The sequence below is a fragment of the Microtus pennsylvanicus genome, chromosome 8 (assembly GCF_037038515.1).
Source record: "Microtus pennsylvanicus isolate mMicPen1 chromosome 8, mMicPen1.hap1, whole genome shotgun sequence".
Classification (NCBI taxonomy): Eukaryota; Metazoa; Chordata; class Mammalia; order Rodentia; family Cricetidae; genus Microtus; species Microtus pennsylvanicus.
Genome location: NC_134586.1, coordinates 77,626,658 through 77,648,222, shown reverse-complemented (window position 1 = coordinate 77,648,222; position 21,565 = coordinate 77,626,658). Strand labels below are relative to the sequence as shown.

Here is a 21,565-nt window from a genome sequence, read left to right as displayed (position 1 = left end):
ACTGGCTGCTCTTGCAGAGGACCTGGGTTCTATTGCCAGGACTCAACATGGCTGTGGCGCACAACCATCTATAACTCCAGTTCTTGGGGATTCAGTCAGATGCCCTGTGCTGGCCTCTGCAGGCACCAAACATGCACATGAACACAGAAATAATAAATCATGCAGAACAACCACACACATTACCAAAAACCAACAACAACCTGAAAATAGTAAACATTTTCACACTCTACTGACCACTCTGAAGTACAGCATATGTTACTTCAGTTGTTTCAGGTGTAAATGTGCTAAGGGTGAGCCTGATGTCATTCCTTTACTCAAACAATCTCTTCCTTCCTCTCTACCCACCACTGGCTCTAGTGACAAACACATGTTCTTACTCATGAAGGCAATCATGTAGAACAGAATGAATAGCAGAACTCACAAGGGTTTTAAGATACCTATTAGTAGCAAATGAATGTAAAGAGAAAGTAGTTTGGTGGTACAGTATGTCTTCAGCATGTTCAAAGCTCATATATAGAAAGGATAATACAACGACTTTTGAAAAGATTGCTTTATTTATGTATACGTGTGCCTGTGCACCATGCCTGTGCAGGAGGTCCAAGGAGGCCAGTGAGATGAGGGCATCAGATCCCTTGGAACTGGTATCACAAGCAGTTTTCAGTCACCCAGCATGGGTTCTAGGAACTAAAGCCAGGCCCTCTGTTGTTGAGGCCTTTCCCCAGCCTGATACAGAACATTTCAACTTGAAAGGAGAATCTAGATAAGATGACCTTTTAAATTCTCCAGATCTACCATTTAATGAGAATGAATAATGCTGAATTATTACTGAATTTGAGATGTTAACCTAATATAATAGTTTCTCTTTAAAAAATACTCTAGAGATCTATTGGGGGCTGGAGATATGGTTAAGAGCCTTTGCTACTCTTCCAGATGACCAAGGTTTGATTTGCACTTACCCACATGGTGACTCACAACTGTCTGTAACCCCAGTCTCACAGGATCCTCCCTCTTCTGGCTCCCATGGATAACCGACACACACAGGACACAGCACAGGCTGGTCTGGGATTCTATCCTCTCTCTCAGCCTTCAGAGCACAGGGGTTATAGGTATGTACTTTCACACTAGCCCAAAAATCTGTCAGTTCTTAATGCCGTGTGGAGAAATTTCTACATCATATATAATTAGCATATGATGAGTGCATTATCATAGACATAAAACTGGTTTCAGGAAAAAATGTTAGTCATGCTCTCTTGAGTTTCAGTGTGTAGAGCCAATCCTTTTCTATTATCATACGCCACTATACTTTACAACAATTCTGGAAGGAATCATACTTCTACATTTTTTTTTATCATAAAAAGTGGTAGCACCAAGCTGGGAAAACAGCTCAGTGGGTAAAGTTCTTGTTGATCAAATGTGAGGGCCTGAGTTAAATCTCCAGGACAGGTGTAAGTCTAAGCACAGGCATTTGGAATCCGAGGCTTGGACAGTGAGGTGGTGCAGGAGGCAGGGGAATACTACAAGCTGTGTGTGCATATGGGAACAACAAACACACCCTGTCTCTAGTGAGGTGTAATTGAAAAGTGGGGACTGGCATCTCTGACTGCCACATGTATGCCAGGACACATGTGCGCTCCCAACACCCCCCCACATACAGTGTAGTCCTAATATATCAAACGGCAGTCTTTTCCTTGAGAAGATCTAGTTCTGCATAAGCCTTTGAGTACATACTCTAATACCTCTTTCCAAAATATTTTTAATGTTAAAAAAGAAAGAAGAAGGGGAAGGAAAAATAAGGAGCAACAAAATATTTATTACAAATAGGTTTATGAAAGCCCATGGCTTAAACTACTCAGAATCGGAGCCTGTGAAATCACTCAGCAGGTAAAGGTGCTTGCTGTGCAAACCTTATAACCTGAGTTCGACACTCAGAACTCACAGTGGGAGGGGAGGACTGACTCCCCAAAGTTGTTCTCTGACCTTCACTTATCCTCTGTGGCACACATGTACCTGCACTTACACACACATGCGTGCGCGAGTACACACACACACACACACACACACACACACACACACGCACAAAACAGTAAAATAAAATTTAAGAGTTTGGAAGTAGCACAATGGCAGAACACCTGCCTGATACAGGCAAGGCCTTGGGTTCAATTATCAGCACTCCAAAAACAACCAACCAACTAACCAACCAAACCTGCTGTTTAAAGACTCAAAGGATATCATGAGATTGCTTGTTGGGTAAAGGGGTTTGCTGAAAGTCTGACATTTGATTCGATCCCCAAGATTTGGGGGAACCAGCCCCTTCCCCACACCACACAAATAAATAAAACTAAACATTGGAGATAAAATTCAGTACCAGGGGATCAAGATATTTCTTGTCTTTGTGTTTGTGTGTGTGAGTGTATGTGTGTGTACTTGTTCATGTGTATGCATGTGTGTGGGGCACACACGTCTTTGCATGTGAGACCATAGGTCAGGTCAATGTTAGGTGTCTTCCTCAATTGCTTCTCTACTGTTTTTTTTTTTTTGAGTAAAGTTTCTCATTAAACCTGGTGTTCTTGCTGACTGACCGCACTAGCTGACCAGTGCCCTCCAGAGATCCTCCAGTCTCTGTTAGTGCTGGGATCACACGCGTATGCTGCCATGACCCTCTCTTTAGTGAGTGAGGGTTCTGAGGATCCAAAATCAGCCCTCACTCTACCTACTGACCCATTTCTTCTACCCTAGTCTTTCTTTTCTTCTTTTTTCTTTTTTTCAAGCTCTGTGTAACAGCTCTGGCTGTCCTGGAACTCACTCTGAAGACCAGTCTTTCCTCAAACTCAGAGATCTGCTTTTCTCTGCCTCCTAAGTATTGGGATTAAAGGTGTGTACCACCACTGCCTGGCCTTCTTTCCTTCCTTCCTTCCTCCTCCTCCTCCTCCTCCTCCGCCTCCGCCTTCTTCTTCTTCTTCCTCAGAATTTATCAATTTTTAATGACTTATTTTTATTTTATGTGCACTGGTGTTTTGCCTGCATATATGTCTGTGTGAGGGTGTTACACACAGTTGTGAGCTGCCATTTGGTTGCTGGGAATTGAACCACAGTCCTCTGAAAGAGCAGCCAATGTTCTCAACAACTAAGCCATCTCTCCGGCCCCTCCAATATTTCTTAATAAACAGAGAGATGGCTCAGTAATTAAGAGCATGTTCTGCCTTTGCTGGGACCAGATTTTGGTTTCCAGCAACCATACAGTTGCTCAGAACAGTCTGTGACTCTGGCCTCGGGGAATCTGATGCTCTCTTCTTGCCTCTTAGGAGAAGGGAAATACTTGTACACACAAAAATTCTAAAATGTAGACAGAGGCATATACAATTTTCTGATGGAATTTCAATATGTGTTTCTAGGTTGAAAGTTCTTAAGCTCCCTAATTTGTTGACATAGTAAGATGAGTCTGTGCAACAATGGCAAGAGCCCTTACTGATTTTCTGCCATTCCTCTAAAGACTATTACCATATTCCAGGACATGCTGTTAGAAGGCCGGTATCTGAGTCGATTGAGCACCACTTGCCCCTCGTCTTTCCATTGCACGATACATCTGCTTTCAGAAGCATTTAGAAAATCGATTCTGATGTCCCATGGAGGAAGAGGCCTCACTAGTAACCAAGACAAACAAAAATGTACCAGTCAGGCTTTATGATCAGTGATTGCTTTAAGTACTGACATGAATGTTGGTTTCACTTCTCAGCTATTTGAAATAACTGCTCTTAACCCAACCTCATCTTTACCAGATAGTGGAAGTGTGGACAGCATTTACTAGATTTAAAGAAGACCAATGTGCCAATGACATGCAACACAATAGCCTCAAACTTTGTACCTATTGTTACTTTCCATCAGCTCTTGTCTCCTTTAAAATAGCTACACATAGAAGACTTCAGTGAGTTTTAAACAAATCTTCATGTGCCAGTTAATGACACCTGGAAAATTGCAATCAAATTTACCTATGTCCAAGAACGTGAACGTAAATGGAAATGAAGAAGAGTTTCCAAGCTGATTTTTGGCAGTGACACTGACTGTGAACTTGGATTCAGCTAAATGAGACGTTAGACTGATCCCAAGACTCAAGCGGTTACAATTCCGACAACTGCCTTGGTCCTGACAGGTCACATTGTTTGGTCCAGTTAACCTGTAACCCAAGCAAACTGTGTTTAGTAATATTCTTTACATGCTGCTTCCTACAGTCACTACAAAATCCCAGACACATTTTAAGGCTGGTCTTATTACTAGGGGATATTCTGTGGGGATACTTGAATCCTGTTCTCATTTATAGGACTATATCTCCTCCTTACCCCCTTTTTGGTACAACTGAAATCTTTTGAAATGAATGTCCATATAGAGGGCTTTTGGTTAATACTTTTTAATTTCCCAAACCCTGGCTGTTATTTTGTCTTTTCAGGGAAGTTCTAATGTTTATCCAAAGAATCTTTGAACATCTGATCTCCATTCAATGGAAGTATGGTGTGAGCTCACAGTCCAGAGGTAGGAAAACTCCATCCTGGTCCCACTGTCTTTTCGGTTTTCTGTTCACCTAGGCACAGTTGTACCTGTGATGGGATTATGGGATATATTCCAAAAAGGGCGGCCCCCCCATATCCCCACTTCTTGTGGACTCTCACACCAGCCAACTGTATTTTAAAATGTAATTCCTCCAAGGAGGAGTCCATTTATATATCACGATGCTCCAAAGTGTGAGACTACAAAAGAGATGGGGTTTTACACAGCCAGCTTAACCCAATTGTAGGGAGACTATCTTAATTGAGATCTTGGATGACCCAAAGAAAACTTTAAATGAGAATGTAGAACTAAGATATCAGGCCTCACAGTTCAAGGTACTGGAGCAGTTCTCAGGGACAGACACTGGAAATGGTAATTAAATTCTTGATGAGGGATCTATTGCTGTTTCTCGTTAGCATCTAATAAACCATTTGATACTGCTGTAAGACAGAATACACACAAAACAGCCACATAGTCTCTTACTCACTGTAAAGTGTAGTGGGTTTTCAGATGGGTATCTAGTCCAGGGTCCCAGGTACAGGCCACAGTCCCACGTTCTCCTTCCTGGAGGCATGATAGGTTTCGAGGTGGCTCTGGAGCAACTTTACAAAGGAAGAGCAAGACTTGGTGTTTGGAATAGTCTGAAGGTGATATCAAGATCACACTGTTATTGTTTGCAGTATATTGATAATAACTTCCACATGCCCCACAAATCTAGATGAAGTCATTTTCTAACATGCTCAGATTTGCTCCCGAGGCATGGATTTTCTCGAATAATTAAAGCAATAGTGATGAATATTGATCACGTCCTTTGGCCTAAGCCTGGTGCCAAGTGTCTTATATGCAGTTCTTAGCCAGATCACTCCATAAAGTAGGTAAGATTATTTTTTACGTTATCAAAGAAGAAACAAAGTCTTAGGCAAAACATCTGCCCCAGACTACAAAACTATGAAGGGCAGAATCAGTGCTCCGGTTCAGGTGTGGCTGGCAAGTCATAATTCTACCTTTTTTCCCCTGGAAAGACAAATATCTATTATTCCACGATGCCAGAGGAATACTAACTCACTATAAGAAGTTTTAAGCCAGGTATGGTGGTACCAACCTATAATTCCCTCACTCAGGAGACTGATGCGGGAGGATTGTGAATTCAAGGACAGTCAGAGCTACATAGTTTGATCCTGTCTTAACAAAGAAACAAAACCAATCAAACAAACAAACACAAATCTCCACCACCAATGACAAATTAAAAAACAAAAACCAACAGTTGATTCTGTCTCCATGCACTGCCAAGGCACTGTATCGCTTGGAGTACCTTATGAGCAGGTATAGATTACTTCTTATGCATACAGATATTTATAGCTTCCATTGACCAGGCATAGGCATAGCTGTCAAAACAAAGGTATACAAGGCAAGGGGTCTGTCTATTTTCAAACAATATATTTTTAAAGTGTGTATGAGTGTTTTGCCTGTATGTGTATCTAGGCACCATTTCTTGTCCTGGTGCCCACAGAATGCAGAAGAGGGCGTCAACTTCTCTGGAACTTGGAGTTACAGATGGTTATGAACCTCCAGGTGGGTACTGGGAATTGAACCCGGATCCTTTGAAGAACAGAATTAATGGAGGGTTTTGAGAAAACACTTAGTTGAGTAACCATCCCATTCTAATACAGTACTGAGATTCCGATGCAGACAGATGTGCCTTTGGCAAGACAAAAAATGCATACTGCAAAATTTTCGTCATTTCTTCCAAAGTCATAATTGATGGAGAAATACAATTTTTTTGCTAGTATCCACCACAGATATGTACACAGTAGTGTTCTTCATGGGGCCTGGGACAAGATAACATCTCAGTATTTAGTTCTGTCTATTGACTGCCTATAAAAATATATAGCTCTTGTGGTTCCATTTAATAAAATAACAAATTATTAATTTTGCTACAATAATAAGCATTTCCTTACGTACTTGTATTTAGGCATATATACCTCCATTATGGAGGCTAAAAAGGGCCATGAAATCATCCAGGGTTCAACCATGTTCAGCGACTTGCCAAGCTGGACCTGAGAAGCTGTGGGCTTCTGGCTAGAAACTGTAAGTCAGGGGTCTGCTGCCTCCCCTGTGCTCATGCAGCAGAGGCCAGTTGTGATGTTCTAGTTCTTTCCTCAAAGCAGTTGCCTGGAGGGACCAACTATGCAAGCCAGTAAAATAAAAGAGATCCTATGGGCTAAACTTGGACTTAAGGGGAGCTAGGTAAAGGCTTTCCCCTTTTCTTGCTATCATATTTCCTTATGCTTTTCCTGGAAATGTCCTCAAGTGGTCAAACCGTCATCAGTATTTTCCATGAAGGTTATTGCCAGCTTAGTAACATCACCACACCATACCATCATGTACATATAATGGTGTCAGTCTGTAACAGCGGTCCTGTGAGATGTTGTCATCCGGAGATGCCATTTTAGCTTACGTATACTTTATGCTGTTTGCATAATGGTGAAATTAATGACACTTTTCTAGAGCTATCCCAGTACTAAAGGATACATTAACTGTATTTCCTAGCTTCGTTTCTCACTCTCAGCTCCTTTCTTGAAGTATTAGCCTATGAGCTTTGCGCTGGGCATAATTCCAGGAAAGGTCCCTAAGTATGGTGGCAGTTTCCTGCTAGCCTCTCTGCATGTGATCGTCACTCTTCATGGGTGGGTGGAGATGGAAGAACTACTTGCTGGGCACTAAGTGAAGGGAGAGGAGGTGCTGCTGGTCTGGGATGTAAGAGCTGGAAGAGACACTCTCCCATCACTTTAGGAACTTGTAGCGTTGAACCACTTTTCCTAAACCAAGAGGGTGTGGCAAACTAGCTGTAAAGAGCCATGCACAGAGAGTAAGCAAATTATCCCAATGGTCAGAGAAAGAGGAAAGGAAGAAAGAGAAGAACTAGGAGAAAGAGAGAGTGAAGGACAAGTGGTGGAGAGAGACTGCGAGTTCCTAAATAAAATCCTAATCCTGTTGATTTCTAGACTTCTCACACCGGGATTCTCAGGCTGGTCTCACAATAAAATACTTAATGTTTTGTGAGAACAGAAAAATCTGTCTGGTGTTCGGGTTTCTATTTATCTCATGTCAAACACCCCCCCCCCCAACACAAAGACACACACAGACACACACGTAGACATAGAGATACACAGAAACACACAGACACAGAGATATATAGACACACAGACACACACAAACACAAAGACACACATAGACATACAAAGATACACAGATACACACAGATACAGACACACAGAAATATATAGACACACAGACACACACACACACACACATAGACACACACACACATAGACACACACACATAGACACACACACAATAACCACTTCATAAGAGTTCAGAAAGGAATGCTCACCACCAACTGAGATCTCTTCTCCACACACATAGGACTGACTAGTTTGAGGACAGTACACCCGGCAGACAAATACGGTACTACCAAGGGAAAGGTTGGAGACTTGAATAGTGGAGGAGCGACCATTGTGGGAATGGACTTCTTCGTCAGACTTTGAGAGGACTAATTTAGAACCAGGATGATTCCAACAGCGGTGCTTGGGATTCAAAGAGCAGGAAATATTGACAGCTGACCCAAGTGGAATCACAGGGGAAGGCTTGACAGTCACTGTGCCTCGCTTGCAGGGATCTGCAGGAAGAGACAAAGGCAAAAGTCAGCTAGAAGGAAGACATCCATTTCAAGATGGAGAGTTTGTTCAATCCCCATAGTAGGGTGAAATTAAAACTCATCAGACCACGGAACTGTTAATAACCTACATTGCTCCAGCAGCATTGGCAATGCTGGAGAATTAGAAGATAGTCATACTAAAATGTGTTTAAATTAAATATATGTTCTTATCAAAACATCCACGCTATAGTCATAACAAGAGGAAACTAGCAAGAAAACAGCATTGAAAGAACATTCTGGAATGCAGTTCTAAACTCTCTCAGGTGACTTTTCCACATTCAGATTTCACACCAGACCACTTCTTCTCTGGATAAATTACATAATTCCCATTGCCTTTGTAATTTAAAATGCTTATTTTAATAATTATATTAAGAAAAACAAAGACAATATTACAATACTTTAGGGACATATGTAGAAATAATTTCTTCTCTTAATATATCAGTTGTATTAAATGAGCATACCTTGTAATATCATTTTATAATAAAGATAAAATATTCAAATATGTGGTTTTGTGATCCCAGCACTTGGGAGGCTAAGATGGAGCATCATGAATTATTGGTCAGACCAGGCTACAAAGTCAGAAAATGTAGCAAAGAATCAAACAAAAAAACAAGGGAAAGTGGGTCCAATAACCTGCATTTTGATATTTCTTTAAGCTGTAGGCCCCTGGGTAATATGGTTGAAGTAAATGACATGTATGTTCCTTTTTTGGATGACTCTTAAAGCTTAGTTACTATCATCAATGTCACCTTGAACTCCCATTTAACTCACTCCCAAAAGCATTCCACTGACACACTTCAGTAAAAAGAAGTACAAAATAGAGATGCATTCTCAATTTCAGATGTGATGTAAATCCCCCCGTGAAATCATCTTTGGGGATAATTCTGTGATAGGATCAATATGCATAAAAGAGGAATTAGTGAAGAAGTTATTATTTACCTTAAGTAAATGAAATACTGAACAATCCTTTAAAAGAAAACACTCATTTTTATTTTCAAAGCTAAATGGAATCTCTCTCCCTCTCTTAGTTTTATTCTATATCTGGTCTTGATTTCTTTGATTCTTCATTGTAATGGGCCAGAAAGCCCAAATCAAACTCTTACTCAAGAAGCCAGGAAAATGTACACACATGCATATGTATGTATCATATTCATATGATAGCTGAATTCAACCATGAATACTCTTGCTAAAGTACACTCTAACTTTTTATTTTATCATTTATGTGTGTGTGAACATGGGCCACAGTACACAGTTGAGGCCAGGGTGTGGGCTCAAAGGGTCAAACTCAAGTGGTCAGGTTTGCAAAGCAAGTGCCTTTACCTGCTGAAACATCTTTCTGGTTCTAAAATGCATTCCATTATGCTTCAGGTTTCTTAGCCAGTTTCTAAAGAGTAAATATATGGTTATATCCAATGTTAATTATTAAAATAAATAAGACAATACTACAGAGCCAAACTTATCCATTAAATGTTAAAAGACTGACTACAAAATTCACTTTAGAACACTTACCACAATGCATGGTTCATTTGTACCTGAGAATTTAAACTACAATTCCTTCTACAGACAAGATTACAGAAATCTCTTACCTATATCTGCTTTAATCAACAGCCACACGAATAAAAAATTCAGTCCCAACAAGAATCCTCTAAGAGTGTGTGCCATGAGCAGTCAACTCCAGAATGCAACTCGAGTTCTCCTTACAAAAGAAGACAAATTCATTCATGTTAAGTACATTCAGAAAATGCCCAAACCACCACTTTTCAGAACAATTCAAGTACTCCTGTTTCCCCATGTTGTTAAGCCTGTAAACTTAGAAAACTGAAGAATCATAGCTACCTTCCCCTCCCATCTCAATGAACCACCTTGCTTCTACCATAATTTCTTTCAATGATGGGCCGTGATGTGCAAGTGTAAGGTATAACGGGCAGAGATGAGAAGGGGTTGGGTATCTCATTCTCTGCAGGCTGCTGCAAAAGCTCTAGCACGATGCTGGCAGCAACAGAAAGTTGAACATCAAGAGGGCAGACACTTCAATGTCTTGGGAGAACCTGCTTCTCAGTTCACAGATGGCACTCTGGACTTGCTTTTCCAGCAAGGCAGCTGGAGCACTATCCCATACATATGTGCTGAGCTCTAGGATAGGATCACCTTTCAAAGGTTCCATCTCCTCAACCATTGGGGATTAACGTTTAAACACGTGGGTTTTGAGGGGACATGAACAAAACAAACTTTGAAGTCATTTAAAACTGGGTTTAAATATTGTGACCATATAAAATTACTTAACCTGTCTATACTCTACCACGCATAAAACTTGTTTTTCCTCTTAAAAAGGCTATGTCATCACAATAAACAGACCTCTTGATTGGTGGAGATTTTCTAATCTCATTGTAGCTTTGAAAACAGTAGATTAAAAAATGGCTCCCACGGGTGTGGTAGCATGAACACTGAATTCTATCTTATTCTGATTATTTTTGCTACACACTGATTGGCATCTTTATGGGTTTTCATTATTGTAGTGAAAAGGTTAAAATACACTATCATAGAACATTAGCCAGCAATGCTACAAACACTGGAAAGACATGAGTGAGCCGCAAGGTCAATTTTGTACTGAATATGGTGGCACAAATATGCAAGCCCAGCACTCTGGAGCCTGAGGCTGGTGTCTCGTAGGTGTGAAGCCATCTTGGACAAACCCCTGTCTCAAAATTACAACAGGACATCGTTTTGATTTTTGTCTTGTTAAGTTTTATGTCAACTTGACATAAGGTAGAGTCATTTGAGGAGAAGGACTCTCAATTGAGAAAATGCCCCCCCCCCATAAGATCTGTCTGTAGGTAACTCTATGGGGGCATTTTTTTAGTTAATGATTGGTGCAGGTGGTCTCAGCTCACTGGGAGCAGACCCACTTCTGGGCAGGTGGTTCTGGGTTCTGTAAGAAAATAGATCGAGTAAACCAAGTGGAGAAAGCCAGCAAACAATATACTTTCATGGTTCCTGTTCCATTTTCGGTCATAGCTTTTTTTCAATGATGTACTCTGATGTACATGCGTAAGGTGAAATAAACCCTTCCTTCTCCAAATTGCTTTTAGTCATGGTATTTTATCACAGTCGTAGATAGAAATTGTGAAGAGAAATAGGCTATTGCTCTGAGAGATCTGACCCTCTTGTTATGGGGAGGATTGTGGAAGTACTTTAGGACTTTGGACCAGAAAAGTCATTGAGCATCTAGAGCTTAGTCAACTATTGTGGGAACTAAAAAGATAAACATGAAAGCAGTGTAGAAGGTAATGATCTAGCTTGTGAAATTTTAGAGGGAACAAAGGCTCTGTCAGTGTTGTTTGAGTGATATTTTGAATCAATAACTGGTAAGGTTCTGTAGAATATTAGTTAAAGATGTGCTACATTTATTTTTTTCTGTGGAACACTTGTTTAATGATGCAAAGATGTGTTGTATTTGTTTAGTACTGTGAAAGCTGTGTTACTTTGTCTGTCTACAATACCTGAGGAGATCAATGGCCAATAGCTAGGTAGGAAGATAGGCAGGGCTGGCAGTCAGAGAGAATAAATAGAAGGAGAAATCTGGGAAGAGGGAAGCAAGATCAAGGAACACGAAAAGGAGGAGAGGAGGAAGGAAGGGGCCAGCCACCCAGCTACACAGCCAGTCACAGAACAAGAAGAAAGAAAAGACATACAGAAATAGAGAAAGGTAAAAGCCAAGAGGCAAAACATAGATGGGATAATTTAAATTTGGAAGCTTTCTAAGTTAGGCTAAGACTGAGCATTCATAAGAAAAAAAATAAGATTTGTGTAATTTCTTTGGAAGCTGGATGACAGCCCTCCAAAGAGACCAAGAGTAAAAAACAACCAACAACAGTAAGGTCAAAACCTTTGCTTTGTTGGTACAATTGGTACAATCAGCTGTGATTAAGAACAGGCCAACATCATTTAGGTGAAGTCTTCTGGGAGTATTTCCTCACGGTCAGCACACAGAAGCTGTGGTCCCGAGGGTCCAAGGCTACATCTCATGCTTGCAGCCAAACTTGGTAATATATGTGAGTCACCCAGGTGGTACTGGTTTTGAAGGCATGAAGGGGTCACAGTGAGCAGCGGAGGCCTGTCACTGTGTGGCAGGGCAGGAATTCCTGAAGAGAGGCAGGAGAGTTCATTAGTGAAGGTAAAAGCCTCAGTTGTAATCGAAGTCCTAAGATTGAATGGGTCATGGAGAGAAGTCGAGGCTTGACACATATGCAGAACCAGAGTCCCTGAAGAGAGCCCAGAAGAGGCTGTTGGTGAAGGTGCAGCCCAGTTTCAGTGCAGATGCTAGTACCATGGGATGATGACCATGGACAGCAAGGGCTCTGTGTGAAGTTGGTCTGAGTGGATAGGGCACAGTGTGTGCTGTGGCAAGTCCTTTAGAGTCTGGAAGTCGTGAGTCGTAGCATTTGACATTGTTGGATTTTGGTTTTGCTTTGATATGATTTTAACTGTTCCCTGATTTTTACCTCGGAGTAAGAAAGTATTAAAGTTATTTTTGATTTGACAGGTGCCTACAATCAAGATACTTTGGAATTTTACAGAGAGCTTGGATATTTTAAAGAGACTTAGCTTTTAAGTGTTTAAAATTTTAAAAACTGTTGAGATTTTTAAAGTTTTATACTGTAATATGGATATGGAGGTAATCAGGATGAGCAAGAGAGGGAAAGTTATGGTTGAGCAGTAAAGTGTTCATTTACGAAGTTGACTAGGGTCAGTTGTCCTTGTTAGTTTATGTTGATTTGATGCAGGCTAGGTTATTTGGAAAGTGAGACTATCAATTGAAATATTCCCATAACACAGCTCATGTTGGTGAGGACATCGGAAAAGTGGGACACTTATCCATTTTCAGTATGAGTGCAAACTTGAACAAACACTATACCCCAAGAAGCTAGGAATAGATCTAGATCCAACTATACTACTCTTGGGTCTATACCTAAAGGACTCTACGTCCTATTACAGAGACACTTGATTATCCATTTGCTCTATTGATAGTAGCCACATATTGGAAATGGCCTAGATGTCCATTAACTGGTGAATGAATAAAGAGAATGCATTTACACAATGGAATTATTGTTCAGCTGTTAGAAATAAAAGCATAAATTTCACAGGTATATGGATGGAGTTCAGCCAGAGTGAGGTAACCCAGGCCCCAAAAGACAAATATGGCATATGTTCTCTTATAAGTGACTGTTGGCTTTTAAGCCTTCTCTAGGAATCCTACAATCCATATAACCACAGAGGTTAGGTAACTAGTAAGGGACTTAGTGGGGAAGGGAGGATTTACCAAGGAAGAGGAAATAGAATACATAGTTTTGGAGAGAGAGTGGGGAGAATGGAACAGGAGGATTAAATGGGGAGGAGGAGACAAAAGTGGGTGGGGGGGGATAAAGAGAGGCACAATACCAAGAGCCATTTGATGAGGTATATGAAAATCTACTAATGTATAAATTTCTTAAACTATGTACATAATAAAATAAATCTAAATGGAGTCACCAAATAATGAGAAGACAACACCCCAACTAGACATCTTTTGGCACCAAGTGAAACTCAAGTGACAGGAATGGGTTACATCTAATTGAGTTGTTGGCCAAAGGGGCCCCATGGACACCCTCAAACAACTCAGGCAAAGGCTATTGGTAGTTCTCCACCAACTGATAGTAACACTCTTTGGCTGAAGAAAACACCTACATAACTCATTAAACATGAAAAAGTTGAGCTGGTGTCTATAGACTTTACCCCTACTGACTGGTGTTCACGGTACTGGGACGTATTCTGTGTGGTACCAGAGGAGAAAAGTAAACGGCAACCCAGTTACAAACTCTAAATGTACAATGGTGGCCTGAGTAAGTTATTATGGTACAACAAGGGCGTAAATGTTATGAGAGTAAGACACCACTCTCTGATTAGATTTAAGGCCCACTCTGTGAGATGGAACCCACACCCAACACTGCTTATATGGCCAAGAACCTGAAATTAGAGAGGGCATGTGCTTAGGGGAAATACAACATTGTTCTGCTAAAGGAGTACAACAATAAAACAACTTCTAATGACATTTTACTATCCCCATAGATCAGTGCCTCACTAAGCCACTATCAGAGAAGTTTTCTCTTTCAGTAGACGGAAACTAATACAGAGACCCACAACTGGACAATGTGCAAAGAGTGAGAGACTTAGGAACACTCACCTAAATGAAATGTCTGTATCAATCTCCTCCCCTTAGGGCTCTGGGAGCTATGAGGAAGGGGAGGTGAAAAAATTGTAAGAGCCAGTGGTGGTGGAGGACAATGAGGAAACTGTCTTCCAGACACAGCAGGAAGGATGCACCGTGAATTCACAGAGATGGTGGGACCACACACGGGGCCAGCACAGGTTCAAGCCAGACAGGGTTCCAATGCTGAGAAGGGAAAGTGGACACCATTTTCCACCCGTAGTCAAGAAGCTATCCCCAACTGATACCCATTTGAAAAGGACAAATGTATTTTATCCGTTGGAATCTCACTGGGTATAAAAGGGTAGATGGAACACCCAGCAGTAAGTGGATAATGCAAAATGAACTCAATGGTGCTTTTGTAGATATTTTTTGTTTTTCATATTTCTTTGTTTGGGTATTTTTTTTTAATATCTTACTGGTCTTTTGCTTGTACATTATGGGTTCTGATTATGTGTTTAATTTTTTTGTATCTGTGTATTTCTTATGCTTTTTCATTGTTTTAAATTCTGTTTTCTATTTTTCTGTTTGTTTTCTGAACAGTCAGAAAACGGTGGTATGGTAGGGAGGGTCTGGGAGAAGATGAGGGATGGGAAATTGTGATCAAAATATACAATTTTCAAATAAAAAAAGAAAAAATTGTCTGTAGGCAAGTCTGTAGTACATCTTCTTGATTAATGGTTAATGTAGGTGGTCTCAGGTCATTAGGGGGCAGTAACAGGTGTTTCTGAATGGTATATTGATTAATGCTGATGGTCCCAATGCCACTGGTGTAGTGCCACCTCTGGGCAGGAGGTACTGGATGGTAAAAGAAAGCAAGCTGAGCAAGTCATGGGGAAGAAGCCAGGAAGCAGCATAGCACAGGGATGTAAACAGAAGCTTTGATTGTCCCTGAAAATCAGGTAAAAACAGTTCCGTTTATGAGAAATTCAAACCCCTCAACAACCTTCAAGTAAATGAGGCATCTTCCAATAAAATGAAACCTCACATGGGCTGTAAACATCCTTTACACAGCCTGCCTCCAAGGTCAATCTCAAAACTACAGCTCTCTCTGAAACACAGAATGAAAGACTCTGTCCCTGACTCATCACTCACCCCATGGCTTCCAGACAGTGAAAACAATGCTCTGAGGGAGGCCAGCGAACGTCCCCAAGCAGCACCACCAGGAGAGGCAGGAAGGTACAGCTCCCAGTCAGTCTCTGCACACTCACCCCAGAGACAAACGCAAAACAGGCAGCTTCTTGGAAGCTGTCCTTGAGGAGACTATGAAAAAAACCAAAACACTTGGTCTTCTGCAGGTAATGATTTCACCCAGACATGAACACTCTGTATATTTACATTTGCTTCCCTCTCCTGTACTGTGGTAAGTTGAAAGAAAAAGGTGGTATTGTGAGGACAAACAGGCTAGCGGTAGAGTCTCAGGCCCATGACTTACCAGGTAAGCTGTCCACCGAGGCCACTGCCTATTTCATTTTCTCTTTAGGCCTGGGTTGTGTTGCTTTCTTAATCATTTTCCGTGTACATTTCCCTGAACAAGGTAAAATAGCGTACCTTAGGCATTGAAGAAGCTCTCGCAAAGGTTAACAGGTAACTGTTATGGCTGCTGTCTGTTCCTCACTCCTCCACCTTCTTGATAGGTGACATTTTTGTTCACCGCTGAACTAGCAAATGTTGACTCTGAATATGCGCTGGCTTGCTGTGTTACAAAGTCATGTTGTAACTTAATAGTAGAGTTAAGGAAGCCTGTTATAAAAACCAAATCTTTGATAACTTTCAAGGTTCTAATACAAAATTACAAAGACTCAAAACTTTGAAAAAAACACAAATATTTTTGTATAAGTAATTTGTTTTTGAGGCGTGGCCATATGTAATCTAAGCTAGCTTCACGCTCATTGCATGTTAAGGATAATCTTGAACTCTTTGTTTAATCTTTAAAATTCTCTCTTATCTATCTGTCTGTCTATCTATCTATCTATCTATCTATCTATCTATCTATCTATCTATCTATCTATCATCTATCTATCTATCTATCTATCTATCTATCTATCTATCTATCTATTTAATTTGTCTGTCTGTCTGTCTGTCTATCTATCGATCTATCTATCTATCTATCTATCTATCCATATCTATCTATTATTATCATCCTCATTCTCGTCATCATCATCTATTTGTGCATGTGCACCTGTGCCATGGCAAGTGTATGGAGGTCAGAGGACCACTTGTGGAAGTTGGTTCTCTTGTCCCAGTTTGTGCATCTCAGGGAGCGAACTGAGGTTGTCAGGCTTGGTGGCAAGTTACTTAATCCACTGAGCCATCTCATCAGTCCTAATTTTGAACTTTTTATCTTCTTACCTCCCGCTTCTAAATGCTAGGATTACAGGCCTAAGCCTGTACTTGTATGGTTTTAAATAAGCAAAATACTAAGAAAGGCATGCCAAAAAGTTTTTCCATAATAGAGATACAAAACATTTTTATGGAACATGTGTTCAGTTCCAAGATATTCCCCAATTAAAATATAATTTTTGGGGGGCGGGCTTTGTTTCTCTGTGTAATTCTACCTGAAACTTGCTTTGTAGACCAGGCTGGCCTCAAACTCATAGAGATCTGCCTGCTCTGCCTCTGCCTCCTGATTGATGCCTGGCCTCCCGTAAAACAATTCTTTTAGCCAACATTAAAATGATCAGATTAGACAGGAGAGATGATTCAGCAGTTAAGAGTACTGGCTTCTTTTCTAGAGGATTTGGGTTTGATTCCAAGCATCCACATAGTGACTCATGATCATCTATAACTAATTTCAGTTCTAGTTCACACCCTGTTCTGGCCTCTATAAGCCCCAGGCATGGATATGATGTACAGATATATACATGCAATCAAAACATTCCCATACATAAAATAATAAAATGATCAAATCATATACTGCAAAAGAAAAAATATATTCACGTGCGGTGTGCTGCAAGTAACCTGCCTTCAGCTGTTTCCGCCCCCCCTTTTTTTTAGTTCATCCTTCTCCTCCTGAATAGACAATCCAAAAGTTTTAGATTCTCCAAAGTTCTCTGATACTTCTCTTTTAACATCTGCAGATACTACAGTTTGGACCTTGGTAGTATAAAGTTTTCTCTAATCACTACTGAAAACAACAACAAAAGCCCCAAACCAAAAAAACCTCTCCTTGGAGTAGAAGATGGAGATGGTATAATTTTCATATCATTAGAAGAAAGTGTTGGTGGCAGGGATCTTTCCATTGTAGGTATTACAAATTATCATTACCTGTGTTCTCTTTGCTTGAGTCTAAAAGGCTTACAAGCAGTGCGGGGGCGGAGGAAGGAGTTGTTTTAACATCTTGTTTCACCTCTGCTCTAACAGCAGCAGGACGGTGAACATTTCCTGCTGGGAATGTTCCAGCAGCCTGTGCAGCTTCATCTGAGTTTGCAATTTTTATGTCATCTCTGCCCAGGTGTCCAGCTTTTGCTGGACACTTGGGGAACCATCTTTGTTATGTTCTTGTCTGGCTCAGAAATACCGCTTTAAAAAGCAGACCTGGCCTCTTTTCTGATGCAGTATCTCCTGTTTGACACACCCTTTGGGTTTTTTGTAAAGGATATGTCGACCTGCACTGGTTGAGGAGGGTGGTCTGCTCCAATCACATGATAGTTAAGTGCCATGATACCCTAATATCTATTCTTTTAGTGTGTTCTTTCATATTTTTTCATATGGTGTGAAAAGCTTCAGTAAATCAAATTTTTCAGCTAAGTAAAATTGAGAAAGCTAGACTCTCCTGCCTTCTGAAATTAGTAGGCAGTTTCTAAAGCCACCATGTAGCCAGCAAACCTTCTTCAGAGTTCAAAGTTTTCTCTTTCTCCCCAGAAGCTGAAACATCACTGATGGGAACCAAATTTGGCATGCACACCTGTCTTCTGTGTGCAGCCTCTGAGGTCCCATTGGACTCCCACTTATCCCACTGTCTCCAGTTCTAAGATACTTAGTTCCTTAGCTTTCACCCGAGAATAGGGATTTTCCTTTCTTGCTTGAGTTTAGGAAATGCCTTAATGTTTTCTTTTTGTTTGTTTGTTTGCTTATTTTCACCCCTTTTAGGATCTATTTTTCATTTATCCTTAAAAAAAACTTGCTGTATTCATTCCTGAGATACATGGATGGCTTGCCACACATGTCAATAAACGTAATGCAGTACATTAATGGAATCAGGGAAAGAAATCACTTGATCATCTCAACAGAAAAGGCTTTTTAACAAAATCCAACATCCTTTCATGATAAAAACATTCAAGACATTAGGAATGGAAGGAATATATTTCAACATAATAAAGGCTACACACAGCAAACTTATTGCCAACATTATGCTAAATGGGAAAAAAACCTCAAAGCATTTCCTCTAAATCGGGAATGAGACAAGGGTTTTTACTTCCTCCACTCTTACTCAATATAGTACAGAACAATAAGACATGAGAAGGAAATATCAGGGAAGCAAATAAGACAGGAAGAAGTCAAGGTGTGTTTGTTTGCAAAAGACATCTTTTTACACCTGAGGAAATTTAGCTCAGTGTGAAGGTCCTCATACTGGGGAGGCAGAAGTAGGCCGATCTGTGTGAGTTAGAGGTCAGCCTGCTCCACATGGAAGTTCCAGCCTAATCAGGATTTAATAGTGAGGCCTTGTCTCCAACAAACCAACCAACCATCCAACCAACCAACCAAACGACCAACCAACCAACCAACCAAACAACCAATCTAAAAACTCCACCAAAAATCTCAGAATGGATAAACACCATCAGCAATGTAGCAGAATACAAAATTAATAAAAAAAATAGCAACCTTTATATATACCTATGACAAACATGCAGACAAAGAAACTGGGGAAACCATCCCATTTAACACACACACACACACACACACACACACACACACACACACGCAGGATCCCATGGATTTAACACACACACTGAAACAAAGAGTAACAAAACAAAAAATCTTACCTTAGAATAAGCCCAAATAAAGAAGTAAAAGAGCTCTTCCATGAGAAGGCTAAAACACTCAACACTCAAGAAAGGAACACTAGAAGATGGGGAAGACATCCCATGTTCCTTGATTAGAGGAATTAACATTGTGAAAACGGTGACACTTCCAAAAGCAGACTCCAGTTTCAGTGACGCCACCAATCAAATTTCATCGTCATTCTTCACAGAACAGAAAAAAAAACTCTTAAAGTTGTTTGTAAACACAAAAGTTCCCAGATAGCCAAAGCAATCCAGAGCAGAAAGAATAAAGCTAGGTGTGTAACCGATCTGATTTCAAGTTGTACTCCAGGACTCTAAAACAGCACAGTATTCACACAAAACAGACATGATCTGTGGAACTAAGGACATAGATTTTATCTCTCACAGCCACAGTCACCTATTTTTTCTTTCAACAAAGATGCTGAAAATACTAAATGTGGATAAGTCAGCCTCTTCAACAAGTAGTTCTATGAAAACTGGATAGCCACATGTTGAAGACTGAACCTAGGACCTGTAAAAAATCACCTCCAAACAGACCTAAGGCCTGACTGACAGACCAGAAACCCTAGAATTGTTAAGGAAAAGGTAAGAAGAATACTTCCAGACATGGGCATAGACAGGGACATCCTCACCTGGATTCTAGTCATACAAGGAATAGCCCAAATTGACATATTGAACCTGATGAAATGTAAAAGCTTCTACTTAGAAAAAGAAATAGTTAAGCAAGTAAAGAGACAATCTACAGAAATCTTTGGCAATTATACACCAGAGTACTAGTATATAAAATATATAAAAATAGAAAGAAACCTGTGCAACAAGAAATCAAACAATCCAGTCAATAAATGGGCTAATGATAAGCGCATACAGTTCTTAAAAGATGAAGTACAAAGAACAGGCATATACAAACTGTCCGACATTACCAGATACCAGTGAAATGCAAATAAAAACCACATTGAGATTCCATCATCACTGAGTCAGGATGGCATAAGGAAAAAAACCAACAAACAATATAAAAAGCAAACAACAAGGAGAACTAGCAAGTGGTTCAGAGGTTAACAATGCTCGTCCTGTGCAAGTCTGATGACCCGAGTTTGATTCCTGGGTCCCAAAGTGGAAGGAAACAACCAATGCCTATGCATTCCCCTTGACCTCAACACGCGAACTGTGGCGGGTGTGCACATGGGTACACATAAAAACACACTACTATCACTACTACTACTGCGACTGCTACTAAAAGATTTAAATGGCCGAACTAGGTAAGGTGGTGTACACATGCAACTTTAGCATTCAGGAAGCTGAAACTGGCAGATCACTACAGCACTGGAGTTCAAGGCCAGCCTGGGAAGCACAGCAAGAAGTTCATCTAAAATAAAGACGTCAGTGAAACGATTTCTAATGACATCCTGCTATACTCATAGGTATAGCTATGTATAGATAGGCTGAGCTGACAACCACGGAGCCTGCATGGGACTGATCTAGACCCTCTGCATATATGTCATAGTTATATAATTTGGTTTTCTTGTGAGAACCCTAATGGTGAGAGCAAGGCCTGTCTTTAACTATGTTGTCTGCTTTTGGGACCCATTCCTCCTACTGGATTGCCTCATCAGCGTTAATAGAAGAGGAGGTGCCTAGTCTCACTACAACTTGATATACCATGGCTGATGGCAGTGGGATGCCCACCTGTATCTGAAGAGAAATAATGGAGGAGTGGATGGGTAGTGGAGTAGGGGGAGGGGCTGGAAAGAGGGGAAGGAGGGGAAACTTTGTGATGTAAAAACAAAACAAAACAAAAAAACCCAAAGTCAAACAAAACAGAAAAAAAAAAACCCTCAAAGAAGACAAAAAAAGAACAAAAGAAAATGACCCCAAATAAAACCAACATTTATTGAGAAAATTAAATCATAAGGTTGGGGAAATGGCTTAGTGGCTAAGAGGTGCAATTGCTCTTGCAGAGAACCTGAGTTCAGTTCCCAGCACTCACATCAATCTTGAACTCTAGTTCCAGGGCATTGGGCACCTCTCGCCTCCATGGACATCTGCACTCATGTGCACCT

The 21,565-nt window shown here is 40.6% G+C and overlaps 1 protein-coding gene across 18 annotated transcripts in view; it reads right to left on the bottom strand.

Annotated features, from left to right (window-relative positions):
• Positions 1-21,565, bottom strand: part of Il12rb2 (interleukin 12 receptor subunit beta 2) — a 73,540-nt gene that overhangs the window by 49,095 nt on the left and 2,880 nt on the right. For 3 of the 18 annotated variants that reach the window (XM_075983900.1, XM_075983913.1, XM_075983919.1), the window contains exons 2-9: positions 15,938-16,030; positions 14,479-14,688; positions 12,145-12,400; positions 9,845-9,954; positions 7,935-8,219; positions 5,027-5,180; positions 3,987-4,171; positions 3,499-3,641 (exon numbers count right to left, since the gene is read on the bottom strand). In XM_075983900.1, coding sequence (XP_075840015.1) covers positions 3,499-3,641; positions 3,987-4,171; positions 5,027-5,180; positions 7,935-8,219; positions 9,845-9,920 — 843 coding nt within the window. In that variant the 5' untranslated portion in view covers positions 9,921-9,954; positions 12,145-12,400; positions 14,479-14,688; positions 15,938-16,030. Of the gene's footprint in view, positions 1-3,498; positions 3,642-3,986; positions 4,172-5,026; positions 5,181-7,934; positions 8,220-9,844; positions 9,955-12,144; positions 12,401-14,478; positions 14,689-15,597; positions 15,766-15,937; positions 16,031-16,053; positions 16,246-21,565 lie in introns of those variants that run through there. The other 15 variants (XM_075983911.1, XM_075983907.1, XM_075983916.1 and 12 more) reach the window with 13 other exon arrangements.